The sequence below is a fragment of the Arachis ipaensis genome, chromosome B3, assembly GCF_059453495.1.
Source record: "Arachis ipaensis isolate K30076 ecotype BB chromosome B3, ASM5945349v1, whole genome shotgun sequence".
Lineage (NCBI taxonomy): Eukaryota > Viridiplantae > Streptophyta > Magnoliopsida > Fabales > Fabaceae > Arachis > Arachis ipaensis.
In genome coordinates this window covers 123694033-123719062 of record NC_142438.1, presented here as the reverse complement: position 1 = coordinate 123719062, position 25030 = coordinate 123694033, and the positions used below count along the sequence as shown (strand labels likewise).

Below are 25030 nucleotides of genomic sequence, written 5' to 3'. Positions count from 1 at the left end.
TTATCTTTTGATCCTTTGATCATGATTAGGGGGCTGGTCTCTCGGCCATGCCTGGACCTTGTTCTTATGTATTTTCAATGGTAGAGTTTCTACACACCATAGTTTAAGGTGTGGAGCTTTGCTGTTCCTCATGAATTAATGCAAAGTACTATTATTTTTCTATTCAATTCAAGCTTATTCCTATTCTAAGATATTCATTCGCACCCAAGAACATGATGAATGTGATGATTATGTGACGCTCATCACCATTCTCACCTATGAATGCGTGCCTGACAACCACTTTCGTTCAACATGAAGATGAGATAGAATGAATATCTCTTAGATATCTAATACAGGGGACCGAGTGCGAGATATTAGAATCTTCGTGGTATAAGTTAGAACCCATGGACGGCCATTCCCGAGATCCGGAAAGTTTAAACCTTGTCTGTGGTATTCTGAGTAGGATCTGGGAAGGGATGGCTGTGACGAGCTTCAAACTCGCGAGTGCTGGGCATAGTGACAGACGCAAAAGGATAGTAAATCCTATTCCAGTATGATCGAGAACCGACAGATGATTAGCCATGCAGTGACAGCGCATTGGACTATTTTCACAGAGAGGACGGGATGTAGCCATTGACAACGGTGATGCCCAACATAAAGTTTGCCATGGAAAGGAGTATGAAGGATTGGATGAAGGCAGCAGGAAAGAAGAGGTTCAGGAGGAACAAAAGCATCTCTATACGCTTATCTGAAATTCTCACCAATAAATTACATAAGTATCTCTATCTTTATTTTACGTCTCATTTATCTTTTAATTATCAAATCTCTAAAACCATTTGAATCCGCCTGACTGAGATTTACAAGGTGACCATAGCTTGCTTCAAGCCGACAATCTCCGTGGGATCGACCCTTACTCACGTAAGGTTTATTACTTGGACGACCCAATGCACTTGCTGGTTAGTTGTGCGGAATTGTGACAAAGTGTGATTCACGTTTGAGAGCTCCAAGTTGTTGGCGCCATTGTTGATGATCACAATTTCGCGCACCACTTCTATTGGTCCTTCCATGAGAAATTTGGATGATTTCTCCATGAAGGATTATAGGTATTTCCATAGGGTTCTCCCATGTAATTCACCTCTGCCATTGCAGGATTCTCAGGATCATAAGCTTCTTCTTCAGAAGATGCTTCTTTAGTACTGTTGGATGCAGCTTGCAATCCATTCAGACTCTGAGAAATTATATTGACTTGCTGAGTCAATATTTTGTTCTGAGCCAATATGGCATTCAAAGTATTAATTCCAAGAACTCCCTTCTTCTGAGGCGTCCCATTGTTCACAGGATTCCTCTCAGAGGTGTACATGAACTGGTTATTTGCAACCATTTCAATGAGTTCCTGAGCTTCTACAGGGGTTTTCAGATGAAGAGATCCTCCTGCAGAATGGTCCAATGACATTTTTGACAACTCAGACAAACCATCATAGAATATACATATGATGCTTCATTCTGGAAGCATGTTAGTAGGACACCTTTTGATCAATTGCTTATATCTTTCCCAAGCTTTATTGAGGGACTCACCTTCCTTCTATCTAAAGGTTTGGATTTCCACTCTAAGCTTGCTCATCTTTTGAGGTGGAAAGAATTTGGCATGGAAAGCACTGACCAGCTTTTCCCAAGAGTTCAGGCTTTCCTTAGGTTGTGAATCCAACCATGTTCTAGCTCTGTCTCTTACAGCAAAAGGGAAAAGCATAAGCCTATAGACCTCGGGATCAACTCCATTGGTCTTGACAGTGTCACAGATTTGCAAGAATTCAGCTAAGAACTGATGAGGATCTTCCAATGGAAGTCCATGAAACTTGCAATTCTGCTGCATTAGAGAAACTAATTGAGGCTTAAGCTCAAAGTTGTTTGCTCCAATGGCAGGAATTGAGATGCTTCTTCCACAGAAGTCAGAAGAAGGTGTAATGAAGTCACCAAGCATCTTCCTTGTATTGTTGGCATTGTTGTTATTTGGTTCGGCCATGTCTCATTCTTTTTCGAAAATTTCTGTCATGTCCTCTCCAGAGGGTTGTGTTTTAGCTTCTCTTAGTTTCCTCTTAAGAGTCCTTTCAGGTTCAGGATCAGCTTAAATAAGAATGTCTTTGTCCATGTTCCTGCTCATATGAAAAAGAAGAGAACAGAAAAGAATAGGAATCCTCTAAGTCACAATATAGAGATTCATTTATGTGAGTAGAAGAAGAGAAGAATAGAAGAAGGAGAAGAGAAAAATTCGAACACAGTGAAGAAGAGGGGGTTCAAATTTTGAGTGGAAGAGGAGTGTTAGTAGATAAATAAATAAATAGAAAGAGATGAGAGAGAGAGAATTTCGAATTTTAAAAAGAATAAAAGAAAAATATTTTTGTTTTTATTTTAATTATTAGTTAGAATTCGAAAATTAAAAAGAGAAACAAAATTAAAATTAAAAATTGAAACTATTAGTTAATTAAAAAGAATTTTGAAAAAGTGGGTAGGAGTTTTCGAAAATTAGAGAGAGAAAATTAGTTAGGTGATTTTGAAAAAGATATGATTAAAATAGAAAACTTTTAAAATCAAACCAAAAAGTCAAGTAGTTAATTGAAAAAGATTTGAAAATCAATTTTGAAAAGATAAGAAGTTAGAAAAGATTTTGAAACTGATTTTTGAAAAAGATATGATTGAAAATCATTTTGAAAAATATTTGAAAAGGAAATTAAAAAGATTTGATTTTTGAAATTAAAGTTGATTACTTGACTAACAAGAAACTAAAAAGATATGATTCTAGAGTTTAAAGATTGAACCTTTCTTAATAGGCAAGTAACAACTTGGAAATTTTTTAATCAAAATATTAAATGTTAGTGAGATTTTCGAAATTATGAAGTAAGAATAAGAAAAAGATTTTGAAAATAAAAAAATTTCTAAAAATATGTAAAAAATAAATGAAAAAGATTTGATTTTTGAAAAAGATTTGAAAAGATAGAATTTTGAAATTGAAATTGATGAGTAAAATAAGGAAAGATATATTTTTTATTTTTGAATTTTTAGTAAAGAGAGAGAGAAAACACCAAATTGAAACAAAACATAAAAATTATGAATCAAAACAACTAATGCATGCAAGAACACTTTGAATGTCAAGATGAACACTAAGAACACTTTGAATGTCAAGATGAACACCAAAACTTATTTTTGAAAATTTTTAAGAAAAGAAAAACATGCAAGACACGAAACTTAGAAATTTTCAAACTTTAGACACTAACAAATTGAAAATGCATATGAAAAACAAGAAAAGACACAAAACATGAAAATGCAAAGATCAAACAAAGAAGATCATGAAGAACACCATGCCTGAGTTTTCGAAAATTTTCAGGAAATTAAAAGGATGCAATTGACACCAAACTTATAATTTGGCACTAGACTCAAACAAGAAACACAAAATTATTTTTTTGGTTTTATGATTTTATTAATTTTTTTTGTATTTTTCGAAAATTATTTAGAAAAAGAAAAATAAGGATTTCAAAATTTTTAATGAGAATTCCAGGAATCATGCAATGTTAGTCTAAAGCTCCAGTCCAGGAATTAGCCATGGCTTACTAGCCAGCCAAGCTTTCAGTGAAAACTCCAGTCTAAAACACTAGACATAGCCAATGGCCAGCCAAGCTTTAGCAGATCATTACATACAACAACTAATTTGCTGAGAAAGACAAAGAAGCTCTTCTAAGGATAGTTGAAACCTCGGTCCAAAAAATTAGACATGGCTTAATAGCCAGCCAGGATTCAACATATCTCATGAAATTCTAGAATTCATTCTTAAAAGTTCTGAAGAACATAGAATAATTTATTTTTTTAAAATTTTTTTTTCAAAATTAAAAATAATAAAAACAAAAAGCTTAAAATTAAAATAAAATTACCTAATCTGAGCAACAAGATGAACCGTCATTTGTCCAAACTCGAACAATCCCCGGCAACGGTGCTAAAAGCTTGGTGCACGAAATTGTGATCTCTAAAACGGCGCCAAAAACTTGGTACGCACGTTCATAATCTCAATTCTTTTTCATAACTCCGCACAACTAACCAGCAAGTGCACTGGGTCGTCCAAGTAATAAACCTTATGTGAGTAAGGGTCAATCCCACGGAGATTGTCGGCTTGAAGCAAGTTATGGTCATCCTTGTAAATCTCAGTCAGGTGGATTCAAATGGTTGTGAAGTTTTGATAATTAAAATATAAATAAAATATAAAATAAGATAGAAGTACTTATGTAATCCATTGGTGAGAATTTCAGATAAGCGTATGGAGATGTTTTGCTCCTTCTGAATCTCTGCTTTCCTACTGCCTTCATTCAATCATTCATACTCCTTTCCATGGCAAGCTTTATGTTGGGGGATCACCGTTGTCAATGGCTACCGTCCGTCCTCTCAGTGAAAATGGTCCAAATGCGCTGTCACCGCATGGCTAATCATCTGTCAGTTCTCGATCGTGTTGGAATAGGATCCATTGATCATTTTGCGTCTGTCACTATGCCCAACACTCGCGAGTTTGAAGCTCGTCATAGTCATCCCTTCCCAGATCCTACTTGGAATACCACAGACAAGGTTTAGACTTTCCGGATCTCAGGAATGGCCACCAATAATTCTAGCCTATACCACGAAGACTCTGATCGTGAACCAGGAGGCTAAGAGATATACACTCAAGCTATTACAGATAGAACGGAAGTGGTTGTCAGGCACGTGTTCATAGGTGAGAATAATGATGAGTGTCACGGGTCACCACATTCATCAGGTTGAAGTGCGAGTGAATATCTTGGAATAAGAATAAGCTTGAATTGAATAGAAAAATAATAGTACTTTGCATTAATTCATGAAGAACAGCAGAGCTCCACACCTTAATCTATGGGGTGTAGAAACTCCACCGTTGAAAATACTTAAGTGATGAAGGTCCAGGCATGGCCGAATGGCCAGCCCCCTAAACGTGATCAAGAGATCAAAATTGATACAAAGATAGTCTCAAAAATGATCAAAAGATGTGAAATAAATCACTAAAAGTAGTTTTTATACTAAACTAGTAACTAGGGTTTACAGAAATGAGTAAATGATGCAAAAATCCACTTTCGGGGCCCACTTGGTGTGTGCTTGGGCTGAGCATTGAGCTTTACACGTGTAGAGACTTCTCTTGGAGTTAAACGCCAGGTTGCAGCCTGTTTGTGGCGTTTAACTCTGGTTTGTAACCTGTTTCTGGCGTTTAAATCTAGAATAGGGCAGGAAGTTGGCGTTTGAATGCCAATTTGCATCATCAAAACTTGGGCAAAGTATGGACTATTATATATTGCTGGAAAGCCGTGGATGTCTACTTTCCAACGCAATTGAGAGCTCGCCAATTAGGTTTCTGTAGCTCCAGAAAATTCAGTTCGAGTGCAGAGAGGTCAGAATCCAACAGCATCTGCAGTCCTTTTTCAGCCTCTGAATCAGATTTTTGCTCAAGTCCCTCAATTTCAGCCAGAAAATACCTGAAATCACTGAAAAATACACAAACTCATAGTAAATTCTAGAAATGTGAATTTTGCATAAAAACTAATAAAAACATAGTAAAAAGTAACTAAATTATACTAAAAACTACCTAAAAGCAATGCCAAAAGCGTATAAATTATCCGCTCATCAGTTTCCCTCATTCTGTAGCTCTTATTCTGTGTTTTTTGGGCTTGGAACTAGGCCAAAAAGAGTCTAGAAATCGCACACAGTGCTTTCTGCAACTTTCTGCACGTAGCGCATGTCACGCGTACGCGTAGGTCACGCGTACGCGTAGGTCACGCGTGCGCGTCGTTTGGTGAAATTCCTTGTCACGCGTACGCGTAAGTCACGCGTACGCGTCGCTTGTCCTCTGCTCTAGGCACGCGTACGCGTCACCCATGCATGCGCGTCGTTGCCAGCTTCTCAAAACTTCATTTTCTCGCGTTCCTTCTACTTTTGCACGCTCCCTTTTCATCCTCTAAGCCATCCCTGCCCTATAAAGCCTGAAAAAACTTAACACACAGATCACGGCATCGAATGGTAATAAAGGGTAATTAAAATTGATAGTTTAAAGGCCTAGGAAATATGTTTTCAACTATATCAGAAAATCAGAAAGGAATTGTAAAACCATGCAAATTATATGAATAAGTGAGCAAAGAATTGATAAAAACCACTTAAATTAGCACAAGATAAACCATAAAATAGTGGTTTATCAATCTCTCCACACTTAAACATTAGCATGTTCTCATGCTAAGCTCAAGGAGACAAAAGAATGAATGGGAGAACGTAAGACTCACGAGATGCAACCTATGAATGCAACTATATGCTATGATGATTTTGTCTACTTGGTTAAAAGCAAATAAGTTCTTCAAGACAAAGATAGACCAGATTCCACTAATTCAAATCATATAATAAAAGACAAGTACTTGTAAGAAGATAGCTCATGAAAGCAGGGAACATAGAATCAAGCATCGAACCCTCACTGGTAGTGTATATCACTCTAATCTCTCAAGTGTCTAAGGTTAATCACTCTACTCTTCTCTAGTTATGCTCTCTAGACTTTGTTCTTCATCTAACCAATCAACAAAAATTTAGTATACTAATACAAACATCATGAGGTCTTTTCCAAGTTGTAATGGGGCTAAGGTAAGGGTGAGGATATATGTATGGCCAAGTGAGCTGAAATATGAATCTTTGACTAACCTAAGCTCTTACCTAACACACACACACACACTATGTAACTCTAAAATCATGCCTAGCTACCCATAATTCCTACCTTTGTATCATATACTCATGTACCAAATATTTCTTTAATTTTATCACACATGCATTGATCTTTTATTAAACTTAGCATTGGGGTAATTTTGTCCCCTTATTTAATTACTTATTTATTTATTTATTAGATTTTTTTTAAGTAAAAATATAAAAGTAAACATAACATATCAATGCACATGGATTTTTAATTTTCTGGTCTCACATGAGTAGGTACCCAAATTCCCAATATTTTGTTAATAGAACACAACACACTTTCATCAACCCAAGTTCTCACAGTTTCCCACACTTAATTTGACACAAATCCCTATCTTAAGCTAGCCAAAGATTCAATTGGGGTAGTTCATTATTTTTCTGCTTAAGGCTAGTGATGTGGTAACATAAAGAATAAAAGGGGATTAAAAGGCTCAAGGTGGCTAACAAAGGTGATTGAAAGGGTAGGCTATTTGGGATAAGTGAGGTAATAACAAACGATAACCTCAATCATATGTAAGCATGTAAATATACTAAACAATGGACATATAGAATAGAACAAAATATAAATTACAATCATAGAGAAGAAAATACACAAGAATAAAATATTATGGTTAAATAATGTAACCATGTAATTAAGCTCAAATCTCACGGGTTGTGTGTTCTTAGCTATAATTTATGTTCCAAATTATAGTCTTCAGACAAGTTTAACACAAATTTTCAAAATTAGTGAAATGCTATAAAACAGGGTCTTGAAAAGAAATTATTACTTCGACCAAGCAGTGGTAACATATGCACAAAATCAAACAAACATGCAATCAAATATGCAAATGCAACAATTAAATTAACATAGAAAATTAAAAATTTGTGTTAAGAAGCAAATAACTAACCCACGAAAGTCGGTATCGACTTCCCCACACTTAAAGATTGCACCGTCTTCGGTGCATGCTGAGATGTGCAAGTGGACGGATTGCTACAACTGATGCTTTTCTCCAAAGATAGTGCAGATGGACTTGTCTGTCGCCCCATTGAGACGCTTCTCGTTTTCCGTCTCGGTGGCCATCCTGAAAGAAGAGGACAAAGAAGAAAAGTAACCCAGAAATAAATATAAGAGAATAAATAAAATATGGATGGGCTAATGCCAAATAATGAGGGTCTCAATTACATGGTAGCTACAACATGCAAGTGAGAAAACAGTAAAAGCAAATGGCATATCAATAGTGCAAAAATTGCAACGAAGGGGAAAAGACAATAGATAATAAAAGATGATATAAATTCATGTCAATACAAAAAAGAACACAGGTGTCATAAAAGATTGGCATGGACAGATAAATAATATCACCCAACAGTGTAAAACAAGTCACGAAGCAATCAGGATGTAAAAGAGATGCAATCACTTGAATAAGAACCGTTTAACACCAATGGTAAAATAATAACGTAGAGAAGAAAATAAAAATATGCACAAAATTAAAATGCAATGAATGAAAGTATGCAAATGCAATAGGAAAAATAGAATGAAAGAGAATAAGGATGAGAAGTTAAATAAATGAAGAAAAAGAAAGTAAGAAAGGAGGAAGAAAGAAAGAGAAAAGAGAGAAGAAAGGAGAAGGGAATGAAAAAATGGGACGCGACGTGCGCGCAGGCATCACGCGTACGCGTGAAAACTCAGTTGGCCATTCGACGCGTAAGCGTCGCCCACGTGTACGCGTGGGTGGTCTGAAAGTGAAATAACGCGCCCGCGTCAAGGATGCGTACGCGTGGGGTGATTTTTCGCCTCTAGTACAGTGCCAGCCCTATACCATCACAACTCTTTGTTCAGCACGCTTTTACGCCAATTTTCGTGCCCACGCGTACGCGTCGCTGACGCTTACGTGTGGGTTGAACTTTTTGCAGGGGATGCGTACGCGTGAAGCACGCGTACGCGTGGGGTGGCTTGTGTGCCATGCACCCCTCCTGCGCGTCTCCATCTCAACTCTCTGGTCGTTTTTTTTGTTGCGTAGTCACACACGACGCGTGCGCGTCGTAGACGCTTGCGCGTCGATCCCCCTTTTTTTTTAAATATGCAGAATGTAGATGCAGATGATTATTCAAAAATTATAGATGAACATTGATAAAAATCAAAATAAAATAAAACTAAGAATAAAATTGAAAGATCATACCATGGTGGGTTGTCTCCCACCTAGCACTTTTAGTTAGAGTCCTTAAGTTGGACATGTGGTGAGCTCCTTGTCATGGAGGCTTGTGCTTGAACTCGTCTTGGAATCCCCACCAGTGTTTGTAATTCCGATAGCCTTCGGGATCTCACACTAGTTGCATAAAGCCTTCAAGCAAGTTAAAGCAAGTGACAAGGCCCCAAGAGTGTTGATTGCTAGAATGGATTCCGGGGTCCCAAACCTTGCTTTTGCACCCGTCTTCTTGTTGATCATCATTTTTCCACTTGGGTGGTGAGCAATTGGAATTCTCACTTAGACATCCAAACAACCGCCTAGACCCATTCAATTGAGAATTATACCAACCCATGTACTTCAATTTGGAGCATGCAACCATATTGAACCTTGCATGATAATTCTTACCACTAACCATCTCCCTCTTACTCTTATAGCCACAAAGAGCTCTAAGTTGCCCATCTGTCTCAAGCAAAGCATATTCAAGTAGGCTAATTAAGCTTAGAGATGAGAGATTTATCCACTTGAATGAAGGAATGGATGGTGATGGCTTTGGAGGAGAGGTCTCCAACAACTTTGGCAAGGTGATTTCCAGCTCCATTCCCTTGAGCTCTTCCTTGACAACTTCCACCTCTTGACAAGCTTCTGCAACAGTAACCTCTTCCTCTAGTTCAATGGGAGAGAGTTCAATTGTAGGTAGAAACTCATTTACTATTGAACTCATCTCATGATCAACAACTTCCAAGTCTTCAACCATGATATGCCTTGGAGGTTGTACACCCTCTTCAACATCAAATTCAAACGTCTTGGAAGGAGGCACTATGACTTGAGTTTCTCATGGAGGTTCTGCATCTCCTAAGTCTTCGACCACCTCTTATTCTTTAATAGTTTCGGCTTTCTTCACTTGCTCTAACACAAAATCAGACTCCTCATTGATGTCTTTCACCTTTTGGGCTTCCTCGTGCTGCTCTTGTTCCGTGTCAATAGCATAATTGCGATTATGTTGCTCTTGGATTGATGTATCCACATGGGATACAAGAGTTTGGAGAGCAGAGGTGAGACTGGTGAGAGCAGAGGTAAGTGTGGTTTGAAGCTCTATTTCCCTTTGGCAAATAACATTAAAGATGTTGTCATCCAGTGGAGGTTGGGGTGGATAGAGGGTTCATTATTTTGGAGAAAGGGTTCATAATAGGAAGGTGGTTCTTCTTGGTAAGGGTATGGAGATGGTGAATATTGAGGTAGTGGTTCTTGGGGGTAATTCTGTTGGAATGAGGGTGGGACTATGTATGGTTCATACGGTTCATATGGTGGTTGGTTGGGTGGATAAGGATTAGGGTCATAAGAAGGTGAATGGTTGTAGTGGCTTGTGAGTATGGTGGCTCAAAGTTATATTGGGGAGGGGGTTCATAAGCATATGGTGGGGCTTGTTGGTAACTACAAGGGGTCTACCATATCCATCATCTTGATACGCACCCTGGAATGGCTCTTGACCATAGTAATTTGATGGAGGTTGGTTGTCACGAAAAGGTCCACTATAACTATTGTCTTGGGATGCATCGTAGAAGGGTCGTTGCCCATGGCACCTTGGAGGAGGTTGTTGCCAAAAGGGTTGATCAAATCCTCGTGGCTCCTCCCATCTTTGATTATTCTGACCTTGATGCATGTTCTCATTATAGCGTCCATTCCCTACAACATAATTTGAACTAAGCTCATAGCGAAAGGGGTGAGAATTCATAGTAGCTAAAGAAAATAAAAACAAAAACTAGTAAAAATAAGCAACTAAGTCCTAAACTAACAAAAACTAGCAAACAAGCAAAAAGCAAATATTTACAATAACCAATAATAAGGCACACATTTGCAAATCCCCGGCAATGGCGCCATTTTGACGATCGGATTTTTGCTAGTAAAGAATTTCACAAAAGTAATCACGTTGTAAGTATAGTTTCTAAACTAACAATAATCCTTTCGTACAAAAACTTGTTTGTCACTAAAGCAAACCCAATAAAATTAATAACCGAAGTATTTAAACCTCGGGTTATCTCTCACGGAATTGCAGGGAGGTGTATTTATTATTGGTTATGGAATATTATCTTTTTGGGGTTTTTGAATAAAGAACAAGAAAAATAAATTGCAAGAAAGTAAATTAATAATTAAGAAAACTCTTGGCAAGGTATGAAACTAGACGTCCTATCCTAGTTATCCTTATCAATTGTGATGAGAATTGTTTGTTGCTCCCACTTAGTTAACCCATACTAAATAAAGGAAGTCAAATGGACTAATCAATTTGATTCCTCAAGTCCTAGTCAACTCCTAAGGAAAGACTAGCTTAGAGGGATCCAAATCAACCAGCAAATTCCAATTATCAGTCAACAAAGGAGTTTGATAACTCAAGCGTCTCCAATTACTCAACCAAAGCTAAGAATGCAAAAAGCTAAATTAAAATCATAAATATGAAATACCTCAAATTGTATTAAATAAAGAAATCAAATCTAACATGGAGTTCATAAACCAAATTGGGAAATAAATAAACTAGAATGCTAGAATAACTAAAAGTAGAAGAGAAACTGAATTAAAGGAACATTGAACCTGGAATTGGGAAGAAATAAACCTAAAATTAAGAGAAATCATAAATCCTAGAGAGAGGAGAGAGCATCTCTCTCTCTAGAAACTACATCTAAACCTAAATTATGAATAATGAGAAGTGTCTGAGTTGTGTCTTGTGTTTCCCCCATTCTGCAGCTCTTATTCTGTGTTTTTCGGGCTTGGAACTAGCCAAAAGGAGCCCAGAAATCGCGCCCAGCGCTTTCTGCAACTTTCTACACGTGGCGCATGTCACGCGTACGTATAGGTCACGCGTGCGCGTCGTTTGGCGAAATTCCTTGTCACGCGTACGCGTAAGTCACGCGTACGCGTCGCTTGTCCTCTGCGCCAGGCACGCGTACGCGTCACCCATGCATGCGCGTCACTGCCAGCTTCTCAAAACTTCATTTTCTCGCGTTCCTTTCCATCCTCTAAGCCATCCCTGCCCTATAAAGCCTGAAAACACTTAACACATAGATCACGGCATCGAATGGTAATAAAGGGTAATTAAAATTGACAGTTTAAAGGCTTAGGAAATATGTTTTCAACTATATCACAAAATCAGAAAGAAATTGTAAAACCGTGAAAATTATATGAATAAGTGAGGAAAGAATTGATAAAAACCACTCAAATTAGCACAAGATAAATCATAAAATAGTGGTTTATCAGTAGGCTATATTATCATGCTTTGATTTTACTATTGAACACATTAAAGGTGAATCAAATGCATTACCTGATTTTTTAACAAGAGAATTTTTGCAAGGTAGAAATAAGCAAGAAGCAAGTAAGCAGTGAATTATGGTCAACCACTTGACCAACCAGCGACTTCATTACAAGCTAAACAATTAGCCATTAAACCTTTGACCGTTAAAAGCGAAAAATTATCTACATCAACTAAAAGCTTATTTAAAGTTCCTACTGTTAACAGATATACATTATTACAACTATCTGATCTATTTAAAATTAAACCATTATCCGAGGAACATCCTTACCATGAAAAATCTATACCTATGAAAATAATGGCCTTAGAGAAAGAATGGTTTAAGATGGACAGAAGAACCCTTTACAAAATAGTTTTTTCAAATACTTTTCATTACCCATCAGTAAGTATTCAAAAAACTCGAACCTTCTATGAATTTATTTTAGTTGACACAGGATCTATTGAATTAACGCATAATAAAGACCCAACCACAAAAGACACAATATACTCTAAAATTAAGATCCTCAAAGTAATAACTCTGCTAGAATGGAAAAGACATTTTTTTAAATGTAAAAATTTTACTAAGAAATTCGAACATCAAAATTACTCCTATTATGATTACATAGATGTCTGATGGTATACCTTGTATCTTTCTCCAAATTCACACTCCTAGTTCATATGGTTTGGCAAAGGAATTTTTCTACAATTTCCTAAGTAGCTTCAGGTATGGTTCTAAGAGTTCGGACCAATAGAAGCTATTTTTCCAAAAAAGGCTAGCATAGCTTATGAATATTTTAAAAACAAAATCTTATTTTTAAATGGATATAAGCTGATTTCCTTCATTCCCACTATGGGAATATGTTGGATTATGACCTTAGAATATGACTCCACAGGATATGAAAATACTCCAAGCGTACAATGTTTAATCAAAAACATAAAAGTAAAATGATTGAACAAATCCGACCTTAACTTAATTAGTAAAAGGATCATTGATAACTGGATGATTATATCTCAAAAAAGATCAGAACCGCCAAACCACAGTTTGGGATTTGAGAAAATATCATACGAAAAAGAGACTCGTTTCTTAGCCCATAAAAACAGATGATGGCAGCCCTTGGAGCAGCCACCTCAGAAGAAGGAATTCATAATTCTCTAAAAACAATAAAAGCAATTCCAGCAGATGAAGACGAAGAAGTTCAGTCCAACCCAAGACTGTACATACCAGACACCCAAGATCTATTTGGAGATTAAAAAAAAAGATTCTCAGAATCAGAAAAATAGACACCTATCCAACAACAGAGAAAAATGTGTCAAAACAGCCCAAAAATCAATAAAGACATTATATACAGAAAACAACAAAAATTTTCAACAGAATAACAATAAAATACCAACAGAGTTATAAAAAACAGCTATTGGATTTGTAAAAAACTATGACAGAACACATCAAATTCTAGACAGAATCCTTGAATCACCCACAGAAAGAACAAACAGATTTGTAAAATTAGGAATAAAATTGTAAAAGAATAAAGGGAATAACCCACTATAAAAGGAAGGAAAAGAGGAGAAAAACTGAAAAAGTTGTATTTACACACAATCTTTCATAACCTAAAATACATTTAAAGCTTTTGTTGCAATTTTTGTATATTGAATAAGCTTCTTTGTATTATATTCAAGCTTTGAATTATAATACAAGCTCATATTATTCGATTATATTGTGAGTATTAATATTTATTATTAATTTACTAGATATTATTTTGTTATTGATATTACTCTTGTTTAATTTGTATCTAATAGAATTATATACTCAATTAAGAGGTTGCGAGTTCGTGTGGTAAAAAAAAAAAAGATATTAGCACAGGTTGGTATATGTATATAAAATCTTACTTCCCATATAAGTAAAGGGACTTCAAATTAAATATAAATAAAAATAAAAAATAAACATTATTTAAATTTTTGAAATGAAAAATAACGCAAATAAATAAACAAACAAACATAAAGAATAAATGAATGAGGTGTGAGGAATTGGAATGCATGTTGAGGAAGTTCGATTTAATCGATGCAGACGTCTGAATTCGGAGCAACAGAAAGGAGAAGAAGAAGAGAAGGGGGAAAAGGAGAGTTCATTCCCCATTGTCCTTTCCTCTCTCCCTCTTCTTCGTTCGTAGATTCACGTGACCGAATCGTATATATTAATATTCTGTCGTCTCTTTCACACCTTCTCAGGTTTGTGAATTTTGATATCAACGTTATATATATATCTTCTCTGATTTATTCATTCTGTTACGTAGATCGAATGTCTTTCTCAGTTCCTTCGATTTCTCAATCTCTAGATTCGATCCTTTGCTGCTGCATTTCCATTCTCGCTAATTATACCGTAATTTTTCTTCATCTCCATTTTTTATGTTACTTTCTTCTTTGTTTTCTAAATTCACTTTACCACTTTAACGTCACACATTCGACAATTTATTGCCCTATGCTTTCTTTTTCTATTATATTATTATTATTATTATTATTATTATTATTATTATTATTATTATTATTATTATTATTATTATTATTTTACTTTCTTAATTGTGAAGCTAGTTTTTCTTTGGAATTAATGGCTTCTGCCTTTTGGTTTTGCATATGGTTAAGGAGCAGGGAAGTGGTGTAAGTGAAAGCGAAAGCATTATGATTTCCAATTAGACTTAGCTTACTTGGTATGATTTTATTTGGTTTGTTCATGTGTCCTCCCTGACTATTCAATTTTTTTCCTTTTGTATTATTCTTGAATACTTTATTTCTTTTGTTTTTGTTGTTTATTACTTTGTTTTCACACTGAACTAAGCTTTTGAACTACCTGTGGGTCTCTCGGACCAATGATTTTCCGGAAGAAGCGACTATCATGTTCTGATTTATATTTATCTGCCCTACGACCTGCCGATCAACTTTTGCTGCCCATACTCAATTATTCTAGATTTTCTGACTAGTTGTTGTTGTCAGTGAGATAAGCTTCATTTGTGTATGATTCTGTAGTAATGGTTGGCATTTGTATGAAAAACTGCCCAGGCTCTGTGCACATAAATCCTGTGTTTTCTGATTTGAATTGGATAGTCAGAGACATCAGACAATAGTTCATAAGTTCCACCATGATAGATTTGGGGATTTCATTTTTGAGGCTTTTCACTAGCCTGGATGCTTCTGGGGCATCTATTCTTGGATGGCTGATTACTGGATCATTTGGAATTTTGGCTGTCATATATGGCATTCTCAAGTGGCAGAGAAGATCATCCCTGAAATGGATTAAAGCTGCAGCCAGAGCAAAGAAGAAAGTTTGGAAGAAGTTTAAAGTACCTTTGTCAGAGCACTTGTGGGTTGAAGATTTTACTCTCAGGGAGCAGCCATCCACTTGCTGCTTCTGCTTGACTTCCCTGTGGCCTTCTCATAGCTTAGGTACCTCAACAATGACACAACGTTCTCCTATCCATCGTTGCTCTGTTTGTGGTGTTGCAGCCCATTTCATCTGTTCTCAGTTTGCAGCAAAGGATTGTAAATGTGTGGCTCAATCTGGTTTTAGCCACATTCGACACCACTGGTCTGAAAGATGGGTTAATGCAGATGAATATCATGAGATGTCTGCCTTTTGTTTTTACTGTGATGAACCATGTGGTGTTCCATTTGTCAAATCTTCCCCTACGTGGCATTGTCGCTGGTGTCAGCGCCTCATTCATGTCAAATGTCATAATAAATTGGTCAAAGATTCTGGTGATATTTGTGATTTGGGTCCTTTGAGGCGACTTATCCTCTCTCCTCTCTATGTCAAAGAAGTTGATGAAGATCCAAAAGGAGAAAAACTGAGTTCTATTATAACCTCTTCCGTTCGTGGTCAGATGAGAAAACGGCGTAATCGCAATAATAAGCATGGAGGTAGTTCGCGTAATAATAGCAAGCCACGTGACCCCTCGGTCACTGATGCAATATTGTTTGACTATGTATTGAATGGTATAGAGGATTGGGACCTGTCTGGTGATGAGATGCTCTTTGACTTCCGTCGCATGAACAATGGTAGAGTTCTAGTAAATCCTAATCCAATAAAGAAATACACATTGGTTGATTTGCCATGCGATGCAAGGCCACTTTTGGTCTTCATTAATGCCAGGAGTGGTGGGCAGCTTGGGCCTTCTCTTCAAAGGAGATTGAACATGCTACTAAATCCTATTCAGGTGATTACATTATTCTTTGATAAACAAATATGCTATTGCCTTTTGTCAAAGCTCTGACTTCTGTCATAAAGCCTGTTAGAGATATATTGTTAGGTCTTCTCCAGTGTCGTCATGGATTATATGGTTATGCTTTGGGAGTTTGTTTGATCATTGGTTGAAATTTCTTTATTCAACCCTTGTTGGTTGTTGCCCTTCATATTGCCATGAATAAATTATAGACACTAAAATTTCTTTTTCCCCAATTAATTACATTGTGGCTGTCTGTTGAATTCATAAAATTCCTGATTTCATAGGTAGACTTTAGAGCATACTTCTTAATGTATCTGTTCATAAAGGTTTAAAGCAGAGCATATACTTTGCTGCTGTTTTAAGTATTTCTTGCTCTTTAAAATTGTTGACAAGCTAATAAAAAGAATAGATACAAGGTTTTTAAGCTTTTTAGCTTAATAGCATTAAGCAGAATAACTCAATACAAATGAACCTGGAAAAAGATTTTATGTTTTCTATTATTGCTATCTTCCAGTTTGCTTGATCAAATATGGGTTCCTATCAATCCCTTGTTCTTTTTTTTATGCACTGTGTAAAAATATATGATATCTGTATTATAAAGATTAACATCTCACTAAATCCTACTTAAAAACTCCAATCATGCTAATTATTGATGTCTTCTTTTTTCCAATCTTCTGTAAACTAGTAAACGAACAATGCTTGTCTGGATATAGATTTCATGTTTCTCATTTCATATCTTTGTCCCGTTGGATGTTTCTGGTTTGGCTATTTTTCTCCTGTAGATATTTGAATTGAGTGCTTCTCAAGGTCCTGAGGTGGGACTGGAAATGTTTAAAAGTGTGCGATATTTTAGAGTGTTAGTATGCGGTGGGGATGGCACTGTTGCATGGGTCCTTGAGTCTATAGCAAGACTGAATTTTGAGTCACCTCCTCCTGTTGCAATACTTCCACTTGGAACTGGAAATGATTTGTCCAGGGTACTGAATTGGGGAAGAGGCTTCTCTGCACTTGATGGACAGGGTGGGTTGACCACTCTTCTGAATGACATTAACATTGCAGCAGTAACCATGCTGGATCGCTGGGAAGTTAAAATTACAGAAGAGAACTCTGAGGGAAACCCAAACAAAGTGAAAACTAAATCTATGATGAACTATCTAGGTATATCTCTGCAACAAATACTGTCTAGGGCGATTCTGTAAGTAACTGACATCTGTGAACTGATTTTTATAGGGATTGGATGTGATGCAAAGGTTGCATATGAATTTCATGTTACAAGACAGATAAATCCAGAAAAGTTTTCCAGTCTGGTAGATATTTCCCCTTCCCCTTTTATTTTTACCGGAACATATTCTTCCATCCTTGATAGTAATTTATCAAATTGAAATATTTATTCATGTTAGACCATGCATGACAATGTCTAGTTTGGTTTAAGCGCACCTTCTTTAACCTACCATTTTAGAGATTCAACAATAAAATTATAGTGCTGGTGCATACCACTACATCGATAAGCTTTAGCTCAAGAATTTCAAAATTATATGTTTCATGCTAGCTCTTCTTCATTAAAAATCTTGGCTATATTTTTGTTAATTTTTCCAGGTTAAAAACCTTCATAATGTATATATTTTCAGTTTGTTAATAAATTGAGATATGCCAAAGAAGGAGCAAGAGATATTATGGACCGAACATGTGCTGACTTGCCATGGCAAGTATGGCTTGAAGTTGATGGTATAGACATTGAGATTCCTAAGGTGAATTACTGATACTAAGACTTATTTTCACATTTAAGTCATTAATTAACGTTAAGAATATTGTCCAAATTTATATGTAAATCATCATTTATTAATTCTTCTTCATGCAGGATGCAGAGGGCTTAATCGTGCTCAATATTGGGAGCTACATGGGTGGAGTAGATCTTTGGCAAAATGATACTGAGCATGATGATGATTTTAGTCTTCAATCCATGCATGACAAAATGCTTGAGGTGGTATCTGTTTGTGGGGCATGGCACCTAGGGAAACTTCAGGTCTGGTATAATCTAACGACCTTTATTTTCCCCGCTTAAATATAAATCAAGTCTTTATGATGATACATTTACATAAGCATACTTATAAATAAAGCTATTTTACTCTTGTCTGTTTAAAAAAAAATTTATATGAACATATTTTCATATACGTATAAAATAATGTCGTGAATGCATTTAGGTATCATTAATAATATAGTTATGTACACAGATTTTACTCATTAAAAAGCTAGTTATCGTGCTCATTCTTCTTTAGTCAAAACTTCAATCCAATGAATTGAAGTTTTTATTCATGTTGATTATAGTCTATCATCTTTCTCCATTTGATAATCTAATTTGTTCTTAAATAAATGTTTATTGTCACTATATAATTGTTTTTGCCATTATTAGTTTATTACTATCCTTAAATTATGAATTGCTTCATTATTGTACAAACCTTTCTTTCTTTTTATATATTAACTTCTATTTTATGAATCCTTGTCTTAAAAATGACATCTAGATATAAGAAAACAATTGTAATTAACTGGTTCATGTCTTTTTACAATTATTTCATGCTTATATTTTCTGCAATGTATGGAAGATAAATTTTCAAATGTATGTTAAACTACTAAATAGTAATGATTGATTTGTTGTATAGGTCGGACTTTCACAAGCAAGAAGGCTAGCTCAAGGTAAAGTCATTAAGATACACTCTTCAAGTCCTTTCCCAGTTCAAATTGACGGGGAACCATTTATCCTACAACCTGGCTCGTTAGATATAACGCATCATGATCAGGTAATTGCACGCTTTAGGATTTTTGTAGTAAATTGACTCTCACATCCTTCTACTAAATGTTACACCTCCTATATGTGGGTTTGGAAAGTACTTCCGCTGGTTAACATTGAGTTGCTCCATTTTTCTCATAAACCCTGCGCAGTCTTCTAGGTTTAAACCAGTGATAACTCATCCAGTCATTCATGAAAGAAATCAAAATTTAGATAATCGTTTGTATTATATTCACATGGGAAATAAAGAAAGGAGAGAGGGGCTTACTACTTACGAGAAATTATAAATCCACCTAATTGGTATGCCAATTGCCGAAAGATCCTTGTAATCTAAAATTTCACTCACTAGTAAATTACATAACATGTCACATTCCCTAATAAGCGAGATTTTGAATTAGAAAGATTATTAGGCCTGATAGAGGCTATATTAACATTCTGCTATTTGTAAATTGTAATACCTACTGCAATAGTTAAGAATACTAGCAAGTGTAACACATGCAGATTAAAACAAGATTGTGATTATGCACAAGTTAAGCACTGTAAGTGTTAAAAGAGTAGATGTAATTATGAGCATCATGCATTCTCCAATACCCTTGCTCTCCAACTGATCTTTCCCTACTCCCAATTCCACCCCATTTGAAAGAATTGGTATTGATGAAGACTTCCCCAGAAGATTGATTAGTTAAACTGATCGAATTATTAACTTTTGTATGACGGTGGAAATCATGGGATTTCATTTTGCTATATTCAGGTATTCATGGTGAGGAGGACATCAGAAGATGACCCGAAAGGGCATGCAGCTGCAATTATGACGGAGGTGTTACTAGATGCCGAGTGCAAGGGCATTATCAATGCATCTCAAAAGAAAGTTATTCTCCAGGACATGGCCATCAGTCTTTCTTAATTCACCATGTTGATGTGGTTACCCATAAAATGGGTATTTTCCCACCCTTTAATCCCTTTATTATGGGAGCAATTTTTGGTAACTATCAGAGATACAGAGAAATGATATAGTTCCACAAAGCAGCAGCTAATAGACGAGAGTGAAAATTGTACGGCGGCTTGGTTATTTCTTATTTTTGTCAAGCTGTGTATATTTCTAACCCAGTGTAACATATCTTCAAGCCAGAAAGGCCCTCCTCTAATTTTTTCGGCCTTTAACGTTGATTTGCTAGGTCCTCTCATTAACTTCTAAACAAGAATCGTGCATTTGTTGACAATAGTTTTTCTTTGATGAACGTAACATTACCGTTGATTAAAATTATGATATGATAATTAAGTATTACTAGTCTACTAGCATTTTAAAATGGAATGAGTGCAATTCTTGTTAAAACAATAAATTGCTCTTACGACGGAAGTTATTATTACACGTATGGTTCATAATGATGCCCTTAAATCCTTCTTGCGGTTCACATTCATCAAGTGGCGTTAACTCGGCGTAGCTGTCATTCTGTCAATTTGTTAAGGGGGCAAACACATGTTCGAATTGGAACGAAGTTCTTCGTTTCTAAGTTGCAGAAGCTCAAGTAATTAATTAGTCACGGCTCAGGAATCGTGTGATCTTTTATTAATATTTATTGGAGGCATGTTCTGTGGGCCACAGTGATCTCAATGTCCTTTTTTTTCAAAAATGTTTGAGTGACCAAAAAAAAATCAATCCAAAATTATTTTATTTTATATTTATTAATTATATCTAAAATAAATAGATGCAGTGGGGGCCTAGCACAGATAGCATGCTTATGTGCCTCTTGCAAGCTGCACTCGAGTTCAAATGCTTATGTATCCATGTAGTGTGTGTTGAGTGTGTTGTGGTGAGTGTGTGATGCATGGATGTAATGCCTAAGATTGGAGGCAATATTAAATATAATAAGTATGTAATTTTAGATATTATAAATATTAGGTCCTTTTTTTCATCCACAAATGCATATAAATCTTCATCCTCAAAGTTTAAGCCAAACAAATAACTACGGCATCTGTGTCATGTCATCATGTGCCATGCAAACGTCGACCTAACGCGTTTATTAATCTTGAATTGGTCGATCGTTATTGGTCCTTCCTTTAGTTTCTATGTTCCATCAAAATCAAAAACATTGCATGAAACAACATAACAAACTGGTTTGCTTATTCACTGGTCTCTGGTCTCTACCTTTGTCTCTTGTGTGTGATACATAAAGTTATTTCTAGAACACGTTTTGTTTTCTTTACCATACATTATATCTTACATAGTCGGAAAGGATAACATGATAGCATCAAATTTCTTTCAAAAAAAATGTAATAGCAATATAACTAATTTTGCTTGGAAGTCAAGAATCCAATTACATTGAAAGAAGCAGCAGCTTTGTTTAGAAGCAAAAATATAACGTCAAACACAACAGAAGAAAATAAGGTGTAAAATAATTGCAGGGACTCGTAATGCATTTGAGTATGGCCTACTACAAAAATATATATATTATTACTGAAATATCTAATAATAAAAAGTACAAACAGAAAAGGCATAAAGATACAAGTCACGATTTCCAAAATATGAAGACCGAAGGTAGCATGGAAAATAATCAAAATATAAATTAAGGCGTGATAATCTAAACAATTTTTTCTAAAAAAAAAAAATAGTATTACTATTCCAAGCTTATTATACCGAATTTGTTAACTAATGTAGTTTGATTATTTGTGAGATGAGCATCATCACTTGCGACATTAGCTAAGAGCTACTGCGTCTTCTTCCTCTGAGCTCATGAGTTTCGTTTCCCAAGAAGAAGAAAACGTCAGATAGTCTCTGCATTAATTTACTCTCTCTCTCTCTCTCTCTCTCTCTTTCGAAAATCGAAATGCCAAAAGATGAAAAGGTGGAGGAAGAAGTTGATATTGCTGATCGAAGCTGTTTCCGAAGATGGTTCCTGAATTTTCAACAACTTTAAAAGCTCCATTATTACATTACACTAAAATACACCTTCTTACATATATACTTAGAAAAGAAGAGAAGAGAAGAGAAAGAAAACCATGATGTCTCGTCTCTTTCTCTTCTTTCCATGTTTAGTTTTGCATCATCATGCATCGACCTCTTGAGTCAGTGATCTTAGATGCATCTTCTGCTACATCTATGTCATTGATAGAATCCATTGCTTCTTCTTCTTCTTCTTCTCGTTAACCGTTCCAGCACATCTGATCTATCTCTCATCTCTTTCTTTAATTTCTTTCATTCATAACTCATCAATTTCCTTAATAGATATGCCTCTGCAGCAACTAGGGCATCATCAATTAAATTAATACTCCTCACTGCCATTTTCGCTGCACAACAAGATATAATAATAAATCCAGTACTACATTAACTTAAACTAAACAAGTGACCTCACATCATATTTATTTAATTATATCTATCGATATTGGATATCATAACAATAACAATAATAATAATGTAGTTATTTAAAAAATAATAAAGGATATATGAATGAAGAACCGTATTAGTATTAGTATTACTAGCTAGCTGGCTAGTTGGTGCTTTACGGGGTGGGTATCTGTTTAATTTACCTGAAGTACATTGCATTCAGATTGATGAAAATGATGCCTTTTTTCTTTCGCAGTTGAATGTATGTAAGCAGGTTCCCTTCAAATCACTATACTTTTCACGATGCAGAAGAGCCTGAAAAACGGGTTAAAAAGCTAAACAAGCAAATAAAGGTGAAAGGACTTGGAAGAAGAGAGAGAGAGAGAGAGTCAGTAAGTATATAGAAGCTATTAGCTATATAGCTAGTGGTAGAAAAGGAAGATAGATTAGAAAAAGAAAGAATTTCACATCTGATGTATGTATATATGTTAGGATACTGTTGATGGCTTCAGTGGCTTTCTTGTCCACGTGAAATAAGCTAAACATTCCTCGGGGCCCGGAGACAAAGCTACTACTACTATTTCACATTTTTATATATCTATCTTAATCATGAATTAACATACATAGATATATAGCAGAAAACAAGACACATTTTAAGCATATACTTGATTACTTGTCTCTCTTTCAGTTTGGGTGATTTCAGCTTAGTTATATCTAAATCTAATAAACTCGATCCCTTTGTTTTTCTAAAATAGGTTACTAATAAAACCATCATGTATGTTAAGCTGTACTTTCTCAATTGCTTGAAAATTGAGGGCAAAAGCTAATGAAGAAAAGAAAAGCATGCTCCAAGAACCTTACAATAATAATTCACTGCTGCAATCTTGAAGCATAACTTACAGAAGCAGTAGTGATAGATATCTATCATCATTATTAGAACAATAATGGAAAATAAAGTCTGAGCTACCTTTCAACTTGTTCTGCCTTGATGTGCATTGTTTTGGCTCACTTGCCAGTTCATTTTATTTTCCGTTGGAGTGAAAGATATTATAATTAATTTGGAAAACTTGGAGGTTGCAAAAGAGGAACTTAACATTAAAAAGAAAGTGAAAGCAAGCAGAAGCATATAGCAAAGGTTGGATGGGGGGAATGAAGCCTGGTCCGAGATTATTAGACACTTTGACTAATCATCATCAAATCAAACAATTCATGAAGCTAATAAGACCTCTCGAGCCAGACAACATTCCTCTCAACCTTAACCTTTGCAGCAGAAGCAGCCACCACCTCCCTCATGAAGAAGAAGAAGAAGAAGAATATAATGATGGAGTTTAGTTAGTTTGAGAGGAATGAAGCCTGGTCCGAAGCCCAAACCAAATTGAAGCCTCGAGCCAGCCAACATTCCCCTCAACCACCAACTCATCCTCTCTAAACCCTAACCCACTCTTTGCTTCTTTATATATACACACATGTGTGAGTCAATGAATGAAAGAGAGAGAAAAAAGCACTGACTCACACTAATAATGGTGCTTTTTAGTTACCACTCATGTTCCAAAATTAGGTTATGCAAAACGGTGTTTACTTTACACTAATAACTTACATCATCACGACATGTATATTATTATAAAATAAAATAAACAAACATACCACAAACATAACCAAAGCAAAGCGTTCCTTATTGCGTTGAAATATTATTTACCATATTCGTTCATCTACACCGACCTTAATTAAATCTATCCATATCATCTTATTAACGGAAGAGAAATAAATTTAACACTACATTAACCTGTTTTTAGTTTTTTGCATGTGTGACTTGAATTATAAAAAACAAAATAAATTAAAGGATAAAATAAAGTCCACTATACTAGTACTGTCCAAGCATGATTTGTTTGTTTCCAGGTAATAAAGTCAGAAACACATTGGAAATTTATTATGTGGTGGTGGTTGTGGTGGTGGTACGGTGGAGCAACCGAGGCGTTACTGTGTAGGAGGAGGCGTTGCATGGAGATGAGAAGGAACAAGACAAAATGAGTATTCAAAAGCACACAGCATAGTGACATAGTACAGAGACATAGAAGCAAGTCTCAATGCAAGTCTTGGGTCTTTCATCATTGCCTTATTATTACTATTATTATTGTGATCCCCACTTTCAATCTACCCTCTAACTGTACCATGCCCTTTATTATTCGCATACTATATATTACTCTCTCTACCTACCTTCATATTTCTTCTGGGACACCACACCACCTATTAAACTATCCTCATGGCTGAATTAGATAATGTCATGGCACCTCTTATTATACATACATACATACATACATACATACATAATAGTATAGATACCATGCATAGTAGCTTAATAAGTAGTATATATGGGGAAACTAATAATATTATATTATATATTCATTGAGATCTTACAGCGGTTATGCCTGCAAGTTTTACTTGCTCCTCCTTAATTGGCCTATATACCCTAATTGATGATAGCCGTTATAGTGTGATGAGAGAATTGGATCATATTATATAAATAGGAGT

At 35.6% G+C, this 25030-nt stretch overlaps 1 protein-coding gene and 1 long non-coding RNA gene across 7 annotated transcripts; one reads left to right on the top strand and one right to left on the bottom strand.

Annotated features, from left to right (window-relative positions):
- Positions 1-14188: 14188 nt before the first annotated feature.
- On the top strand, positions 14189-20472 carry DGK2 (diacylglycerol kinase 2). 6 transcript variants are annotated; one of them, XM_021119268.2, is made up of 10 exons: positions 14291-14406; positions 14514-14557; positions 14818-14882; positions 15232-16385; positions 17177-17552; positions 17625-17701; positions 18023-18142; positions 18253-18417; positions 19052-19189; positions 19931-20472. In XM_021119268.2, exons 4-10 carry the CDS (start codon positions 15312-15314, stop codon positions 20081-20083), a joined length of 2103 nt encoding a protein of 700 aa, XP_020974927.1. In that variant the 5' UTR covers positions 14291-14406; positions 14514-14557; positions 14818-14882; positions 15232-15311; the 3' UTR covers positions 20084-20472. The 6 variants fall into 6 exon arrangements, with proteins under 6 accessions (XP_016189682.1, XP_088365783.1, XP_016189681.1 ...); XM_088509657.1 differs by lacking the exon at positions 14514-14557 and having other exon boundaries at positions 14208-14406; positions 14824-14882; XM_016334195.3 differs by lacking the exon at positions 14514-14557 and having other exon boundaries at positions 14258-14406.
- A 1551-nt stretch (positions 20473-22023) lies between these two features.
- On the bottom strand, positions 22024-25030 carry LOC107630909 (uncharacterized). Its single transcript, XR_002359687.2, has 3 exons — positions 23469-25030; positions 22705-22816; positions 22024-22464 (listed from the first exon to the last, which is right to left on the bottom strand). It is a non-coding gene; the product is annotated as an uncharacterized LOC107630909 (long non-coding RNA).